Source organism: Cricetulus griseus, chromosome 5 (genome assembly GCF_003668045.3).
Source record: "Cricetulus griseus strain 17A/GY chromosome 5, alternate assembly CriGri-PICRH-1.0, whole genome shotgun sequence".
In the NCBI taxonomy this organism is placed as follows: Eukaryota; Metazoa; Chordata; class Mammalia; order Rodentia; family Cricetidae; genus Cricetulus; species Cricetulus griseus.
In genome coordinates this window covers 182,659,857-182,679,505 of record NC_048598.1, presented here as the reverse complement: position 1 = coordinate 182,679,505, position 19,649 = coordinate 182,659,857, and the positions used below count along the sequence as shown (strand labels likewise).

At 48.7% G+C, this 19,649-nt stretch overlaps 1 protein-coding gene and 1 non-coding gene across 4 annotated transcripts in view; one reads left to right on the top strand and one right to left on the bottom strand.

Moving 5' to 3' along the window:
* Positions 1-19,649, bottom strand: part of Cdc42bpb (CDC42 binding protein kinase beta) — an 83,788-nt gene that overhangs the window by 42,825 nt on the left and 21,314 nt on the right. For all 3 annotated transcript variants that reach the window (XR_004770192.1, XM_027416633.2, XM_027416634.2), the window contains exons 2-5: positions 11,591-11,682; positions 7,216-7,299; positions 4,265-4,360; positions 367-515 (exon numbers count right to left, since the gene is read on the bottom strand). Coding sequence is in view for 2 of the 3 variants with exons in the window: in XM_027416633.2 (XP_027272434.1) it covers positions 367-515; positions 4,265-4,360; positions 7,216-7,299; positions 11,591-11,682 (421 nt within the window). In the remaining variant the exon portion in view is untranslated. The remainder of the gene's footprint in view (positions 1-366; positions 516-4,264; positions 4,361-7,215; positions 7,300-11,590; positions 11,683-19,649) is intronic.
* LOC113835837 lies at positions 16,456-16,563 on the top strand. Its single transcript, XR_003485587.1, has one exon. It is a non-coding gene; the product is annotated as a U6 spliceosomal RNA (small nuclear RNA).

Here is a 19,649-nt window from a genome sequence, read left to right as displayed (position 1 = left end):
ATGAGCCCTGCAGTTTGTCCTCACACCCGCATGTCCTCTATACATGCATGTGGCTACATTCACACCCGCACACATGCACACACACGCAAGCACCCGCACACACGCGTGCACACACGCACGTGTGCGCACACACATGGGTGGGCACACACACAAATAAATAATTATGGCAATGGCTTAAGGGATGTCTTGGCTAGGACCAAGCATTACATGCTGGATACAGTCCCTGCTGACATAAACGTCACCATTAATCGCAAGGCCTTGCTCTTTAGTCACTACTGTATTGTCCCTTCTCCTTAGCTGTGTGGTGTTACCTGCCAGTCTACAAACTGTTTTGACAACCCCCCAGGATTCTGAAAAGGTGGTTACCTGTGCACATAGTGGAGCTGATGGATGGAATCGATGGCCAACACCATTTCGCCAATGTAGAACCTTGCCATGTCTTCTGGAAGCTTGTCTTCAAATTTACTCAGTAGGGTCAGCAAATCACCGCCCACATAGTAATCCATAACCAAGTACTACAAATCAGAAAGAGAGAATACAGTTCTTAACATCAAACCTGATAGCTAACTACCATGGAAGCTGTTTGGCTCAGGGCCGGGTCTGACATGTAGGCCAGGCTGGCCTCCTGCCCCAGGCCACAGTGTGCTAGCATTACAAGCATATGCAGTGATGTCCTCTCTGATGTGTGGGGTACTGCTGCAATGCAAATGCACACACCACAGAGAACAATACAGCTAGTCGATGAAGAAGGGCTGACAGCATCGCTCACGGAGAAGCCCATTAAGAGCCAGGATCTGAAGCAGGAGCAAAGTTCATAAATAGATTATCCAGTTCCGTAGGGTCCAGTCCTCCAGGTCCTAGTGTCGCAGGAGGACCCTGATCAGAGGGAAGTGAGCTATATAAAACCACAGACACCAGCAGCTCTCGTTGAGAAGAGAATGCCATCACAGGCAGGAAGGGAGGTACTCACGTGATCAGCGACAGCAGGTCAGACAGACCCCACCTTATGGGGAGAAATGTCTTCTGCTAACGAACAGACTGTTTCCCTTCATTCGCACAGCCCTGAGGCCAGTGTGTCAGGTATACAGTGTGCCTGCACAGACAGGCTGCTCAACAACAGCCTCTCCCATGCCCGCTCAGAGGCTCATGCCAGGGAATCCCAGAATGGCAGAGGCCCCAATGGAAGCATTTCATTCCAGCAGAGAGGTCTGGGATGGGAGGATTACTGCAGCCACAGTAAGAGTGGCAGTCCATAGCTCCACTAGTAGGGACTGACTATTCAGCCTGTGGGACACACAGAGAAACAGGTTGCCTCATCTCCATGTCAACCTAACCTTTCAGTAACTGCCATATAAGGAGTTACCACAGCTTGGGTAACCAAGCCAGGGAAACCACTCTTTAGCAAGTATGAGATCCAATACAGTGACAGCTCTACTCTGTGTGACAACTGCACTCTGTACCTTTAGCTACCTGAGCCAGTCCTCAACACAACCCTCCTTTCAGGCCCAACGCAGGGCCCACAATCTCCACAGGACAGAGGATGCATGCCCTCCCTACCAAAGTAGTGATCACCACCATACCACGTCTGAGAGAGTGGCCCGCTGGGCGTGAGCACCCGAGACACTCCTGTCATAGAGTGTAACCAACAACTCTCACCCCACTTCCAAAGTTCCCCTCAGGTGTCCTCTCCTCTAAAGCCTTTCTTCTTCCTGTGTCCCCACCCTGTGAAGGCCACTCAGCCTGCTTCACAATCTACAGCACTCTTAAGGGCAGACTCCAGCACGCCTCCTGTCTCCTACACCTTGCTCAACTTCGGCTGCACAAAGCCTCTTGGTGGACATACACTAAACTAAACTGTTTCCATCACGCAGCACCTCCAACCCCGCCTCAACACTTAGCCTGTAATATCCTTGGGAGGTAGGGTTGGGAGTGGAGAAAATGCAAGAGGTCCATGCTCGGCAGGGTTCGCATGTCTAAAGGAAAACACAGCAAGCAGAGAGAGCAAAGGAAAGGCTGGAAAACAAGCCTGTCTGGCAGGGCCCCATGACCAGAAGCTACTGAGCACAGACTAAGGGGCATTGGAGTCAAGGCCAGAGGGACAGCGAGGGGGAAGGGGGTTAGGAGGCCAGGAGGAAAGAGGTAAATGTGGTAGCTGGAGCAATGACAGTGACAACCAGACCCCAGCTTGGAGAGGGAGGAAGCCAGAGCTTGTAGCAAGAGATCAGTAGCTATGGTGGGGATCACTGAGACTATGAGGCTACTCGGGCAGGCAAAGTGTGTGTGTGGAAGGGTGGTGGACACTGGAGACAGCGGGTAGACACTCCAGAAACCCTGAAGGAAGAGTCAGCAGCTGCTGAGGGCCTAGGACCTAGGAGAAATGAAATAGCATCCCTTAAGAGAACAGAGGGTACGTGAGAATCAGCGCTACACACAGAGAGCGCAAAGTGTCTCTTGTCTACCTAGGGATCTAAAGACAGCTACAGTGCAGCTGTAACAAGGCTACTGTGACAGTACCAAGGAAACTGAGTTTGGAGCAACCTCTGCTGCCACGCAGGGCTGGGAGTTGACTCTTTCAGCCGGGACTTCACAATGGACATCTGCAACAGAAATCACAGCCACCACCAGTATCTGGACAGCAGAGGCATGCATGCGCCCAGGCGTGGAGGCAGCAGTGTGCTCATATCTGTCCCCTCCTCTCCCTTACAATAACGCCGTTCCTATGCCAGCAATTCCACACTCTAGGCAGTGGCCCAGGCAGCAGGACTGCTGAGTCGCCACAGCCACATCCTAGAAGCTGGCCCAAGAACTGGCATCATGACTGAGACTCCTAATGGATATGTGAGAATTTAGAAACCCCTGGTAATGCCTGCCTCACACTTCACACAGAGAAGAAATCTTAAACAGAGCATCATCTGTTGGACAGACCCGTGCTGCCTAGTATTCCCTACAAAACTCTAGTAGTTCCTGCCAGAAGAGCAAGAGCTCTGGGGGATACCCACTCGTCAGGAACTGAGCAACATGGACCACCTGTCCCCACAAACCAGAGCAGGGACCCTGACATGGCTGCTGTCATCTGCGCAAGGACTGTGAGCACATAGCCACACACTCTGTGCCCCAGACACCCAGTTCTAAGGAGATGGTATTCACAAAGGCGTCTCTCATGGAGTCACTGAGAAGGCTGGCCATGGCCTAATGTATCATGGGGTACCCGGCAGACACCAGCTGCCCTCTGCTGGGACACAACAAACCTCTCTAAACAATATGACATAGACATTTACCACATCCTGGTTGCTCAAATCTCAGGGATTTTGTTGTTTGAAAGAGATTGTTTTGAGATGAATAAAAAGTTTTTACAAGCAAATGGACATTTAACCAAAGAGCGTCACAGGGCAACCAGATAAGGGAGACATGTTACACAGAAGGGCCTCAGATCCCCACTTGGAAGCTGGGGACAATGGCAGTTACACCCTGCTCAGCCACTGCTGAGGCAAAAGCACTGGTCTGAGAGAGGTAAGCATGGCCCTGCTTCTCTGTGGTCCCCAGAATCCACGAGGAAACAGTCTCAAGTTTGCTGGCTTAGGGCATGTGCAAAGTCACCCCGGATGGAACCCTAAACACGCAGTCCTGAAGGACATCTCTTCTAAGCTGGGTGCCTGAGGAATGTTTCAAAGCTGTTCACACTCACATCCACACGTGTGGACCACAAAGCTGACTGAAGATGTACTTCAAGAGTGCTCACGGAGCACTGAGAGTGAGTGCTGGCTCAAGTCAACAGAGATGACTCAGGAGCACCTGAGACCCTGAGAAGTCCTGCCCTCTGGAGACTCACATGGCAGTGAGTGTCCCCTCCCACGGGAAAGGAAGAAACAGCTGTGCACACCAAGCCAGCACACCTAACATCTCCACACGATGCTGCTTTCCCCAAGACTCCTGACCTCTGCTCGCCTACCGCTGGAATCACAGGTGCGTTACCATGCAGCCGAGTTTCTTATTATACACAATTGGAAACAGAAAAAGAAAAAACAAGACAAAAAATAGAGGTTTATGCATTTAAAATGTTTTAAGAACCAAGTCACGCAGTAAACTAACGGTTTGAGAAAAATGTTGTACAAACTTTGAGAAGCCTTGTGTTAAAAACTCTACCCGAGGGCTATTAAATTGAAACTAAGCCCTCAGTTTTATGCAGGCTAGCATGTACTTGACGACATCCACTCCACACTGAGGAAAAGTCCCTAACGGTTTGTGTCCGAGTGCGCACACCTACCAGGTAGTTCTCGTCCTGAAAGGCGTAGTGCAGCGCAGTGATCCACTGGCAGTCCCCGTTCACCAGCACATCGCGCTCTTCTCGGAAACAAGCCGTCTGTGAGGGGTGAGAGGACAGTCAGTCTGCGTCCATTAGGGCAGCGCTTCCCAACCGACCTACACTGTGACCCTTTAACATGGTTCCTCATGTTGTGGTGTAACCCCAACCATAAAACTGTTTTTGTTGCTACTTCATAACTGTAAGTTTGCTACTTTTGTGAATTGTAAGGTAAATACTTTTTTTTTTTTTTTTTTTTTTTTTTATGGCCTAGGAAACCCTGTCAAAGGGTCGTTTAACTCCCCAGGGCTTGTAAGCCACAGGTTGAGAAGCACTGATCTAGGGATGTGTCCCACAAAACATTCCCGAATAGCTGCAGTCTCTGTTGTGACCATGATCTGCAGCCAGTGCCCCAGTCCTCCTGGCTGCCTGGAACCTAATGTTTTTACCTCACTTGGAACTAAATGGCTTCCCTGTCTCCAGTGGCTTCTGGTGAAGCCAAGAGGCTGAATATATCTGCACTGCACTTTTCCTGTCTGGAGCCCTGGGCAAGGGCAGGGGTCACAGAGAACACAAATGCCTTCCCCTTGCCCAGTGACTCTCTCTGTGGACCACACCGTCAGGTCACCTGATGGGATACACGATTCAGGGGCAGCTCTCGGCTGCAATCCCTCCCATCCACCACAACACCTCTTCACCTCTTCACACGGCTGTGTGTGTAACACACATGGTGCCCAACTGCACACCGCCCCTACCTTCTGACCACATGGCTGGCAAGATGAGGACAAGCCCGCTTCCTGACCTGAAACACTATTTATTCAGTCTGTTGATTAACAACCACAGCTAGGGGACACTTCCATAGCAACCCCTGATGGCCATGGACACACGGGGAAAAGGCTTTTAGTTATTGAGAGCGTGCACAAGCATGCGCGTACACACGTGAACACACACACACACACACACACACACACACACACACACACACACACACACACACATTTTTCTCTCTCTCTCAGTGTTCCAGCCTCTTCTGAGTGGTCAGTTAAACTGAAGCTGTGTGACCAATCAAACTGAACCAGTTGTAGCAACTCTTTTTTTTTTTTTTTTTAAAAAAAGATAGATTTATTTAACATGTGTGCAGAACACTGAAGGTATGTCTGCATGCCAGAAGAGGGCACCAGATCTCACTACAGATGGTTGTGAGCTATCATGTGGTTGCTGGGAATTGAACTCAGGACCTCTGGAAGAGCAGGCAGTGCTCTTAACCACTGAGCCATCTCTCCAGCCCCAGTTGTAGCAACTCTTAAATGGGTTCTTTCACCATGGCACTGGACCCACCTCCCACACTAATGGAGCCCCGCTGCTTCTGTAATTCCCTTGTTTGCTAGAGTGAGCCGGTTAGTGCTTTTGTCAACTTGACACCAACTAGACTCATCTGGGAAGAAGGACCTCAACTGAGGAACTGGCTCCATCAGTCAGCCTGGCCTGTGGACACACCTGTGGGGAATTTTCTTGATTACTGATTGATGCGGGAGGCTCTGGCTCACTGTGGACAGTGCCAACGCTGGGCAGGTGGCCCTGGGTTGTATAATAAAGCAGGCTACGCAAATCTGGAGGCAAGCCAGTGAGAAGAGATCCTCCATGGTCTCCAGTTCAGTTCCTGCCCTGACCTTAATGAAGGACGTGACAGGGAAATGATAGCCAAACAAACCTTTCCCTCCCTAAGGTGACTCTGGTCAGTGTTTTGTCCCAGCAACAGAAGGCAAACAGTGACACAAACTACATGAGAACAGAAAACAGACTGCGGGAATGGAAGTTGCCACTGGGCACCACTCCAAGGCTGGTGATGCAGGGGCTAAGGCAGTCATGGGGCTGCCAGGTGACTGAGAAATAATGACAGCTCAGTCAACCCACAATCACCTCTTGAGAAACAAAAGAGGGCAAGGTCTGAAGTGTGGAACTGTCACACTTCAGAAAGAGGAATGGGTACCAAGGGAGAAAGGGATTCTAACAATTTAGACCCCGATAATAAGAAGGATCTGCGGGAAGCTGCTCAACACTGCCCAAGCCACAAAATCTGATGCTCAACAAAGACCTAGCCATCGCCACGGGGGGGGGGGGGGGGCACGCTCTGCATTCCAGCACTTGGGAGGCACAGCAGGAAGATCTCTGTGAGGTAGTGGCCAGCCTAATATTGAGTTCTAGACCAGCCAAGGCTACATAACATAGCAAGACCCTTTCTCCCCAAAACATTCGCTCATTCTCCCCCCCTCCCCTGTTAAGGGTTTTGCATATTATCACTATGGAGTGACAGCTACCATTGACAAAACATGAACAAGTCCAAGGCAACTGACAGGAGAGGTTTGAGTGGTGAGATGCAGAGAGGCCAGAGACAACAGAAGGTCTTGCCTCCATCGGGAAGTATCCCACAGCAGAGGGCAGAGCCTGGCCACAGATAGGCTGCTGCTCCACTGAAGCCCAGCTGCCTGCCCTGGGCAAGTAAGGGGCCTGACTTTGCAGAGGTGGGATCTGCAAAGAGGGGGAGCCGAGGGAGCCTGGCCGAGTAAGACGGGAAGAGGAGTGAGCATGGCGGATGGAGCGGAGCCCAGAGGAAGATAAGCTGACACTTAGGAGGGCTGAGAGCGGAGAGCGGAGGCTGGGCGTGGGGATTCAGGAAACCAAAGGAGCGCCAAGCCATCCTTCATGCCCGCCCCTTTACTCTGACCCTTCATGTCTACCACCCCAAGGAGGGAATACGGAAATATCTGCACTGAGTGGGCTCTCAACAAAAGGTCTCAGTGCTCGTGGAAGAGGACTATGATGGCTGTCTGGAGAGCCTCGGGTGGCTGCAATGTCCAGTGTAGCCAGTCCCTTGCCACACACCCACTTCTACTTACTATACACTGCACACATACCTCTGCTCTCTTTAGCATCTCCCATTTGTTGAGAATTTTCATTGCATAAATTCGTTCGGTGCTCTTCATTTTGACAACAGCAACCTAGAATGCAAATTTGAATTTAACAAAATTTAGTTAATGGTTCAAAAGCCTTGCACATTTAAATGGCAATCCTAACTGCCTGGGAACTCTGAAAAAGGAGAAGTCAAAAACAGAGAAGTCTTCTATATAAAGAAAGATTTGCCCTTTAAACAACAAAACTTGGCTTTACACTGTAGCTTGGATGGGACCACCTGGCTCAGTTAAAAAACACTTCGGCATTAAGCAATGGGAACCAGAGTTCACCGTCTTCCACTGGGACGATGTTTGAAGATTTTCAGTAAAAACAAACACAGCCCTTGGGGTCAGCTCACCCCTCTCCCTCCTGCCCACGAACGCCTTCCCTGCCAGCCTCTGCAATTACTCATCTCAATCTGTGCTTCGCAGACAGTGGCCGTGTGCAGTCGAGAGTATCGCAAACAATTCACTTCTTTGGGTCTCACACTCAACAACTACAAAAAAGGCTACCCCCCCCCCCAGCCTTCAGGCCTGACTGTAACACCCCCTCTTTGAGAAGTCCTCCTGGCCTCCTCTGTCGAACCCTGAATGAACCCAGCATGACGAGGGGCATTAGATGTGCCACTGCTTTACAGGCTCTACGGTATTTGTCCCTCGTCCCCCGATCTACGTTTCCTTCACGACACTGTAAGCTACCCTCTGTCTCTTTGAACACCACAGCCATGAACAAAACGTTCTCGGATGAAACCACCTACTTTCCTGTTTTCCTAAACAGGGCACACCTCACACCACCAAGAGATCCTGAGAGCTGATGTGTCCCGACATGTGCCACATGCTGGGAACGCTGTGGAGCAGTGTAAACCCTTGCTCAGTCCTCACAATCCTCAGTGGTTAGGATCCTGGAAGGAGCTAAATAATAGTCCAAGAAGGGTAGAGTCTCACTCCCAGGCACAAGCTTTTAAAGCCTACATTAAAATGAAAATTTAAAGCCTACAGCCAAATTGAATGTCTTCCCTGGGTGACAATGGCTCTTCCACGATGAGCATACCCTGACCGTCTGAGTCAAGGACATATGCCCTCCACTGCAGTGCTCCCTACAGTGTCAGCACAGGTGCTCCTCATGATGTCTTCCCTGAGCTCTTTATCTACAGCTTAGAAACCAACAGCCAAGCTTGCTGCAATCGGAGCAAACAGAAAACAGTGCCTGCATGAGTACAGAGTGGCTGTACACTGCTGCCCAGAGTGGCTCTTCCCTCCTGAGAGCCAGCACAGGCTTTCGATGAGGCACTGTCATTTAAAGCCACCCTGGCTTCACTACAGAAGCTGCCCTGTGCAGAGGGTGGCAGAGCTGGTAGTTTCTTCAGAAAAACACTGGTACTATGAAGACGATGAGGACAAGATCCAAGGCATTGGAACTCTTGCCGGACCCCAGTCCTCACAAGACACACATCCTGCACAAACTACTGCTTGGAGAATATACAAAACAGTCAGTAAGATGTATGGAAGGACTGCATGTCACAGAAAAACACCTGTTAAGAATATATAGAAGTGAAATATTCAGGTAAAATTTAATGTAACACAAGCCCTTGCCTGCTAGATGAGTTTTACTGCAAAACACCTTACAAAATAAGTAAGGCATGGACTTCTCATGTGGCCTCCCAGAAACTTTCCGGCCCAAACTTCAATCCAAGTGTTTCAAAGAAAAACATCCTCCATGCCAGGCTGTGGTGGCGCACGCCTTTAATTCCAGCACTCCGGAGTCAAAGGCAGATGGAGCTCTGTGAGTTCGAGGCCAGCCTGGTCTATAGAGTGAGTTCCTAGACAGTCAGGTCTACACAGAGAAACCCTGCCTCAGTGGGGGAAAAAGAAACCCAAAAAACAAACAAACAAAAACAAAAACATCCCTGGGTACCTGCATGTACACAGCATGCATAAATTCATATAGCCTCACACACACATAAAACCAAAGCAATAAAACCTTTAAAACAGAACAACAAAAAAAGATAGTCAGACATAGTGGACTTTAATGCACTTTAATAGTCAGACATGCACTTTAATCCCAGCACTCAGGGACAGAGGCAAGCAGAGAGTTTAGAGAGTTTAGAGAGTTCCAGGGCAGCAAGGGCTATATAGTGACATCCTGCCTCCAACACCAAAAATGAAAAACAAAGAAAAAAAAAAAAAAGCTGCAAGGCCTTCCAGAGGCCCTGAGTTGAGCCCAGCATCACAAAGAGAAAGGGAGAGAAGGAAGAAGACAGAGGGCCTAGCCTGGAAGGAGATTTGGTTCTCTTAACCTGAAAGGAGCCTATACTGCTAAGTGTCATCTCAGAAACTCAAAAAAAAAAAAAAAAAAAAACCCCAAAACCCTGAGTTTTGCAACAAGTTCTCAGCAACCTCTGATAACTATTTTAGCAAAGGAAGTTTCCTTCTTTCATTTCACCTATTAATCCTGTTCCCACCTGATGCTTCCTCCCTCGAGCAGGGATGCTGTGGCTACGGTGCGGCTGGCCCTGGTGAGTTCCTCACCAGGCAGGCAAACGTAAACTGGGTGGAAGCTGGCTGATTCTACCAGACTTTCTCTGCTTCTCACTCACTATAAACAAACGCACACTCACAGCATCTCAAGTTCTGACTTCATGTGGAATTCAGGGTTACCTGTGGCTCCTCTAAATAAAAAGTTCCCTCCCAGTGAGGCATCGTCGGGCAGGAGGGGACTTTCAGGATGAGATACTCCAGTGACTGGTGCTATAGGCCTTTGTCAGACACACACTGTGCGTTTAGATCTGTGCGCCCTGTATGTGCTTATCCCCTTCTCCCCTTGATGGGGAAAGGGCCGAGAGAGGTCTGAGAAGGAGACAGGGCAAAGCAGAGGGTGGGAAATGGGGTTTAGGAACAAGAGACACCACACCGTCCATCACAGTCCTGCAGTAAAGTGGGGGTGTCGTGAAGTGACTACCACAGAAGAGAATGCACCCAAACACTGAGCTGGTTTAGACTGTAGTCAGATGGAACCCCAGAGGGAAGCAGCTACGCTCTAAATCATTTGCTTTTGCTTTTTTATTTTTTATTATGTATACAGTATTCAGTCTGCATGTCTGCCTCCAGGCCAGAAGATGGCACCAGATCTCATAATGGATGGTTGTGAGTCACCATGTGGGTGCTGGGAATTGAACTCAGGACCTCTGGAAGAGCAGTCAGTGCTCTTAACCTCCGAGCCATCTCTCCAACCCTTTTTTGTTTGTTTGTTTGTTTGTTTTTTAAATGAGAAAATGGATCCCTTGTCCTACATCCCGTGCTTGGCAGCACTTTACACTAGTACCCGAGAGTGACACCCCGTGGTTCCCTGTCTGGCAGAGCACAATGCCCACATGGTGTGATGCACAGCCTGCCTTTCGATTGTTTGACTCTTCCTCCATAATTAACATGAACTTCCAAAGCAAGCTAGGACATCGAATCAAACCTCACTACAGTGCATGGACTGCACAGCCCTGGGGGACCAGACAGCACTGCTCGGGACAGACAGGACAGCACAGGACAGGACAGGACAGCACAGCACAGCACAGCACAGCACAGGACAGCACAGGACAGGACAGGACAGCACAGGACAGGACAGGACAGGACAGAACAGCATAGCACAGCACAGGACAGGACAGGACAGGACAGGACAGAACAGCACAGGACAGGACAGGACAGGACAGGACAGGACAGGACAGGACAGGACAGAACAGCACAGGACAGGACAGGACAGGACAGCACAGCACAGCACAGGACAGGACAGGACAGGACAGGACAGGACGGCACGGCACGGCACAGGACAGGACAGCACAGCACAGCACAGCACAGCACAGCACAGGACAGGACAGGACAGGACAGCACAGGACAGCACAGGACAGGAAAGGACAGGAAAGGACAGCACAGGTGCTGATGCCTCAGATTAAATCTGACTTAACCCCTCCTACAGTTTTTGGAAAATGTCAAGAGCCAGGAATCTCAGCACTTGGGAGGCAAAAACATAAGGATCACAAGTTCAACTACATAGTTCAAGGGTAGTCTGGGCTATAGGAGATCTTGATCCCCCACACTCCAAAAAAAAAAAGAAAGAAAGAAAGAAAGAAAAACCAAAGAAACAGAAAAGGAGAGAGGGAGATTTCCACAAAGAAATTTTCATCAACAAATTGAAAATTTATTTATATACAGGGTAATTCACCAAAAATAAATTTTGTTTTCTTCCGTTTCTCAGAGTTTACCCACCCAGAGCTCCCCAGATGATGCTAGTGGACAGGTCCCTAAAAAGTAAGAGGCCAGCAATGCCTGTGCCATGCAGAGGGTCCCTTACCTCACCAAAAGCCCCTCTTCCAATCACTTTGATGATCTCAAAGTCTTCTCGATGAAGCTGCATGTCCTTCACAAGCTGTGTGAACGGCTTAGCTATAAACAGAAAGAAAAATACCAATTTAGTCCAGCATACTAACACTCTCATAAAAGCTAAAAGATGGAGGTACCACACCACATTATAGGTTTCTCTGAGTGTGGATGTTTATCAACAGTTACATTTCAGTATCTACTGTAGTAAATACCACTGCTGTGAAAATCTCCTGGTTAAAAAAACAAAACAAAACAAAACAAAAACAAAAACAAAAAAACCACTGTAAATTTCCTGGTCAGATCCACAGCTGGTCCACTGAGGTAGCAACTGGCATGTCCCCAATTGTCATAAGGGGCAGCAGTTCTGCCAGATGATCATAGTGCTGGGGAGGGTATTTCTGTGGTCCCTACTTGTGTGATGCAGGAACCATGGGAACAGGAGGCTCATGCAGGACAGAGAGATGCAAAGATCGTGCAGCATTCTCAGGGAGCTAGCTGCAAATGGGCCTTGGTAAGACAGGTGATCTCTGCTGGGACCATCTGCCAGTCAGACACTTCATGTCACTATGTAGTCTTCAGAGCAACTCTTTGAGAGTACGTCTATTACTGTCATGTTTCATAGAAGAGTAAACAGCTGGGCTTTTGGAAGGTGTAGAACTGGGATGAAGTGTTCCCCTGAAATGTGACTTTATTTGGAAACAATGTCTTCACAGATATAACCAAGTTAACATGAGGTCATATACTGTAACAGGGTGGGCTCTCAAGTCAATGAGATTGGTGTTCTTACAGGAAGAAAACTTGGGACAGCAGCAGGAGGGAGAAAAGGCCACATGAAGACAGAGGATGGAAGTAGAGAGAACAAACCAGCTAATACATGGAACGCTGGTAGCCACCAGGAGCTGACATAGGCAAACAAGTTCCTGCCTGAGCCTTCACGGAAACAGACCATACCTTGACTTTGGCTTTTCAGCCTTCACACCATGGCAGGCAGCTGCCACTTGAGACACTGCCCTCCACCATTTCCATCCCCATGGTTATCCCAGGAAACTCAACAGAGAGATGCTCACTTCTCCCCAGGGCAGAGAAGTGTCAGGAACAAGGCTGCACTGCAGCTCTAGAGTAAGTGTGCCCTTGACCCCTCCCTCCTGCCCACAGTCTGGCCTACCCGGCAAATGCCGGCCCGCCTTCACCATCAGACCTAAACCACATTTCCACTTGTCCTAATACCACAGGATTTTCTTTCCTTTCCTTTTCTTTTCTGTTTGTTTGTTCAAGACAGGGTTTCTCTGTGTAGTCCTAGCTATCCTGGAACTCGATTTGTAGATCAGGCTGGCCTCAAACTCACAAAGATCCGCCTGCCTCTGCCTCCCAAGTGCTGGAATTAAAGGTGTGCACCACCACTGCCTGGCTACCCTAAGGTTTCTAGAATGTTAGGTTGTTTAGCAAATGCATTATTTCTTATCACTGCATTTGTATTAGTATCTAAAACTAGCTCTGGCGAAACGTATAACGTGGTATTTTGAAGGCTTTACATTGACGACCATATTGTTAGCTTTACTTCTCTGTATTTCTCAGTACTATTAAGGTTCAACCACTATCCCTTGCTGTTCCCTGCAATAACTGGAAGCAACAGAAGATTCTTGGCTTTCTTCAAAGGCTGAGCAGTGGACTCTGGGCCATCACCATGAATGCCAGCAGCACAGAGCTCAGAAAACAAAAGGCACAAAGCCTGGATTTTAAGGCCAGTCTAACAGGAAAACCTCAAGTTAGAACTTAAAGGGTCATTTATAGTTCATGCTTATTTCTTTCAGATATCACCAAATATAACCACTCTTAAAAATTCCTGAAGGACACAAGTCTTTTAGACAGCCACTGGACAACACCTCTCAGTATCTTTTAGGAGAACCAAACAGCGCCTTCTGCTCTTCTGTGAGCAGGGACCTGACTTCCGTATAAACCAGAAGAAAAGGCGTTTGGGAAGGGAAGCCTGCCGATTGATCAACTATGCCACAAGCCATTGGAGAGCACACAGCAAACAGCAGCGGGGCTTTATGGATCCCACAGAACCGGGCTCGAGGGCCATCAAATACACAGTGCGGCCACACAGAAGCTCGGGGGCAAGGGCGATTCTTACCTGTACTTCCACATATGCACTGAACTTGCCCACGGCGACACTTCAGTTCTCATTCCGGGACATAACTGAGTGCTTTTTAGTTACACTGACTACACTTTTAGTTTACTTGTGATTTTTCATGCTTTATGTCAGCCAATGATCACTTTTAATACATCTGAGTTTATTGAATACATTAATTTTAATAAATATTAATTTCATAGAATGGACAAATTTACAATGATCATTGGCATAGTATTAACTTTGTATTGTTTTAATTAATTTTGAGGATAAAAATTCCTGGACTCTCCAAAGAACACAGAAATGTTTATAGCTCCCAAGCAAACCTAACCCAGACAGCCCTGGCTGTCCTGGAACTCACTCTGTAGACCAGGGTGAGCTCAAACTCACAGAGATCTGCCTGCCTCTGCCTCCCAAGCGCTGGGATTAAAGGTGTGCGCCACCACCACCCAGTAGGAAAAAATTAACTTTAGTATTTATTTATTTGGTTTTGAGACAGGGTAGAAAATTGTCTTAATAATTTTTAATTGGTTCTTTTTTCTCCTATCATTGTATTAAGGTTTAGAAAACTAATTAACCCTGTAAAGATTCTACTTAATCCATTTTCTGTTAAATGGCTTCCAAAACATTTAACCCTTTGTGCTACCAACTGTTTGTTCATCTCTCAGCAGGCGTGAAATGCAGATCTTAATGTTTGGTTTTAATCGACACACGAGTTAAAGTAGTTTGAAAATTATTTGCCTAATTCTGCTCAATTCTTCCTCCTCAGGCAAGAAGAAGCCACCTCTACTGTGGGGTCCCAGACAAAAGCTCTGGCCTCCATCACAGACTCAGGTCATAAGGACGCCCGGTGACAACCGAAGGCTGCACCATCTTAGCGGTCACTCATCACTTTGAGAACAGATTTCTTCTTTCTGTAACACAAAGCTCTTTCAAGGGTTCAGCTGCTATAGCCACTGAAGGCCACACGCAGGCTGTCACCTCCAAGACCCTCTTTTCAGGTCACCTAATCGTTCTTGTCAAGCTTTCCTTCTCCTACTCTTCAACCAAACATTTTTTGTTGTGTGTGCACTTTAAGCAGTCTTGTCCAGGTATCCCTCAAAAGGCTCATGTGGAGTTATCAGGGTCAGTATGAAAAACTGGATAACTACAGAAACAAACCGAAGGGGAGAGCTTGACAAGGTAGAGGAACTACATGAGTAAAACCAGGAAGACAGTGTAGACAAAGTGAGACACACAGGGCAGCCTGCAAAGAAAGCCCTTGAGGGTTATCTAGCACTTTCGTTAGGCCAAAGAAGACTAAAGGAATCAGAGCGCACATTCTGTGGGTGACAGGAACAGACTGAGGATGGAGGGGTGGTCACTGGCGCAGGTGTAGCAATGACTTAGACAGTCGGTGGAAGGGCAGGAAGAAGTGGCAGTGTGTGGGGAATCCAACAGGGTCAGCATGAACTCCCTCCCCTCTTCCATCATACAGAGAGTACAGTGATCCTGTCTCAGGTAGATATATATACTGAGGGAGAGACAGACGGACATGAACATAGACAAATGGTCATGCTCTATCTACTGAAGGGCCTAGAAATAGAAACGCCAACAAAAATGAGCCCCTAATACCAGGTTCCAGTTTCTAAATATCATCCACCAAAGGAGCTAGGTCTCCTCAGAGCACCCTGTAGTGTGAGGACAAGCTCAAGGAAGCTAGGTCTCCTCAGAGCACCCTGTAGTGTGAGGACAAGCTCAAGGAAGCTAGGTCTCCTCAGAGCACCCTGTAGTGTGAGGACAAGCTCAAGGAAGGATGGCCCAACAAACCACGACGGTCACAACATACACAGCAAACCAGGGAGCTGGTACCAACATTAATAAGTTCTTCAGTCCGTAAAAACAGGACACCCAAGACCTCGCCTGTGTCCAAAGATGAGCACATAGAGACACTGCAGTTGTGTTGTGGTTACGTGAAATACCCATGTTTACAGGAAACACATGCTACTCGAGAGCCAGGGAAGATCATGTAAGAACTTACTCTCAAACACCTGGGAGAGCACCTTTTTCTGCTATTTACAACTTTTCCCTAAGTCTGAACCATTCTGAAGACACTTTGCTAATGGTTATCCATAGCGAAGAAGTTGGTCTAGAAAGCCTTCCAGATGAACATTGCTGTCAATGCCCCAAGAGAAAACCAGGACAACGTAGATGGGTCCCAGTCCTGAAGAACAGAGGAGCAGGCTAGGCCTGGACACCCTTAGGAACTCACTGACGTGGGAGGTCCAGTGACGTCAGGCTGGGATGAGAGAGGCAGAGAACCCCCCAGAACCACAAAATAAAACAAAAGTGAACATTAAGGGGCCTCAAGTGTAAAGAGGACAAAGTGTTTTTTCCTCACAGTATTTGTGGTGGGTCGAATAGGAACGGCCCCCATAGACTCATGTGTTTGCATGCTTGGCCCATAGGCACTGTTAGGAGGTGTGGCATTGTTGAAGGAAGCGTGTTACTGTGGGAGCAGGCTTTGAGGTCTCATATGCTCGAGTTAAGCCCAGTGTAGCACAGTCTGCTGCTGCTGCCTGCAGATCAAGGTAGAACTCTCATCTTCTCCAGCACCATGTCTGCTCGTATGCCGCCATGTTTCCCACCATAATGATACTGGACTAAAGTTTCTGAAACTGTAAGCCAGCCCCAATTTAATGTTTTCCTTTTAAAAGTTGCAGTGGGTGCTGGCTTTGGCAGCACATATACTCCAATTGGAACAATACAGAGAAGATTAACATGGCCCCTGTGGCAAGGATGACATAAAAATAGGTGAAGCATTCCGTATTTTCTTTGGGGGGGGAGGTTCGAGGAAGGGTTTCCCTATGGCTTTGGAGATTGTCCTGGAACTAGCTCTTGTAGACCTGGTAGCTCTTGTAGGCTGGTCTTGAACTCACGGAGATCCTCCTGCCTCTGCCTCCTGAGTGCTGGGATTAAAGGTGTGCGCCACTATCGCCCAGCGGGCACTCACAGCTTTAACCTAGAGTAGAGTCCACGACGGCTCACTCCAGTGCCAGCACACTCAGTCTTAGACTCCCACACACTAAGCTCACCCCCTACCCCTTCACAAAGTGGACTTGAAGCCTAGGACTACCTCCCATGGGTTAGCCACTGCTTTCTCCCCAGCACAGCCAGAAACTTATGATGACTGATGGTCACTCTGACAAGCCTTCAAAAAGAGATTCACCTTCTCCTTATGGAAGCTTCCGCCACTATGTCTGCTTGACAGCTAAACTTCCCACTTCTCCAGATCCCACTGATCCTTTTCCTCTTTTTGTAGAGCTAGGGGTCAAACCTAGAGTCCCATTCAAGGGCTCTGCCCTGAGCTGTAGACATCTATTGCCCCTCTGGACCTCTCATGTTGTCCAAAAAGCAATGAATTTATCAACCAGGATAACAATGATGGCTGAGACGATGGCTCAGTAATAAGACTGCTTCCGGGCAGGCATGGCTCCGTGTGCTCCCCCACCCCCAGCAGTCTCAAGGGAAAAAGGCAAAGGACAACAGAGGAAGACACCTGACACCCTCCCCTGGCCTTCGTATGTTCACACATGAGAACACGCCATACTCCACACACAAACACAAAGAGAAACTACTGGTAAACATGAGACACAAACTGTAAGAAAAATTGAAGCCCAGGGTTCCTTTCAACAGGAAAGCTTTGCTAGGAAGAACTAGAGGAAGCAAAGGGAAGATCCAACTAAGAATCACGTGAAATGAGAAACTGATGCCAACGACCTTGGCTTGTTCACCGGGAGAGGGAGAAGGAGAGGGAGAGGATCGGATTAATTGAACAGAGGGTCTAGCAGGAACGTCAGAGGAAGGAGGGCCATGGTCAAGCTAACTGCCCACAGAGGGCAAGCATTATGTTTCACTTTGCCCCATCTAGCTGCTCTACCCACAATGCCTGGCGTCAGTCAGCCTCTGACTGTGTTTCTTCTGTCTCTGTGGCTGTGTCAGTATTATCATGTTTGCAACAGGAAATCATCTCGTACAAACAGCACGTTATCACAGGGAATCAGGGACCCCTGACACAAGATACAAGGTAACTCCACCTGAAGGCTCCCTGCTTCTGAGAGTGCCTCTCCTTCTAAGGCCCTTCATGAGACACAGGGTGGCCACCTGGCACATGGGCACCTGTTCTTAGTGAGGGCACAAAAGATAAATACTCGCCATAGGGTTCCCAGTAAATGTGCTCAAATTATAAAAATCGCACTCACTTGTACAGATAACTGGGTATTTCTAAAATGGCAGCCCTCTACCTTCTGGGCAAGCAACTACAAATCCTCCACTATGAACCATGGGCTGGAGAAAACTGAATTGACTCTTCCAAGAAGTCCCAGTGGCACCCGGCCCTAGCTCAACTGCCTGAGAACCCCTGCCCAAGCTGCAACACTCTTAGTGAACAAACAATAAATCTGAACTATGCTCTACAAGAGACTTCGGAGCAAAGAGGAAGCTTTTAACGGTGAGCCACGCCAGCTACGAGCTTGGACAGTGAAAGTCCACTGGGGTGGGGAGGCTGCACTGAGTCAACAGCAGATGGGAATCTTCTGCATTCCAGTAGTGCACAGTCATGAGGAGCCACCTCTGCCCCGGATGAAGCCATTGGCACCTTACTTCCCTCGCCAGCCTGCACTCCATGTCTGTCAGGGTCCTCTTCATTCACAGGCGCTTGGCTGAAGTTGCTTTGTTATTACAGAAACAAGCCTCCCATTACCTCACCGCGCACCACCCAGCAGTGTCCAGACTTCCTGCTCAAGGATGGTGCTCCCCACTTGAACCCTCCAAGGAGGCAGTGATGCCAGTCACATCCAGCACTGTCCTGTAGCAAGCAGTCCTTCGACAAAGAGAACAAAGAGAAGACCCTCTGCTGAACAGAAACTTCACAGTAAGGCGAGAACTGCTTTAACAGACTTAACTTAAAATTCCAGGGCTGGGATGTATTCAGTACAGAGTCTTGCCCAGCTGCATGAAGCTGGTTCCATCCCCAGCACGGCCTCTCACCCACACAGTAGAAAGAGAACCAGCTCTTACAGCCTGACCTCTGACCTCCATATACACTCTGTGGTCTGCACCATAACTAGCCCCCAGCCAGACACACACAAAATAAGTAAATAAACGTTAAACAACAACAACAAAAACACTGGTGGGTTTAGAGGTGGAATATTCAAGACAGGAGCAGCAGAGGCAGCAGCACTCAGGAAACACACACACACACACACGCACACACACACACACGCGCACACACGCGCGCACACACACACACACACACACACACACGCGCGCGCGCGCACACACGCGCACACACACACACACACACACGCGCACGCGCGCACACATGCGCACACACGCGCGTGCGAGCGCTTTAGTAACACCAGGTGCCATCTTCGATTGCATTCGGTCTTATTTTTTGAGACGGGTTTCTCACTGAGCTTGGAGCCCAGCACTCTGTCTGGACTAGCAGGCCAAGGGCCGCTCTGCCCCGCCAACACTGGAATTACGGGTGGGTCACCACACCTTGCTTTTCACAGGTGTTGAGAACTCAGGTCCTCACTCTGCAGCAAAGTACTTTCTGCACGGAGCCATCTTCCCAGCCCTGCGACCTTGTTTTAAGATCCCTCAGTGGTGTCCTGACGGGCATTCACTGGGTGGGGAGTGGGGCCCTCCCAAGAGCCCCAACAACAGGAGAGACGTGCCCGAGGACACAGTGAAGTCCGGTGCCCTGCTGCTCTGAGGGATAATAGGACAAAAATCCTTTGAAAAAATATGTTCTTTTTCCTGTAGCAAGTATAAGTTTTATTTATTTATTTGCCTGTTTGTCTGTTTGTTTATTTTGGTTCTTCAAGACAGAGTTTCTCTGTGTAACCTTGGCTGT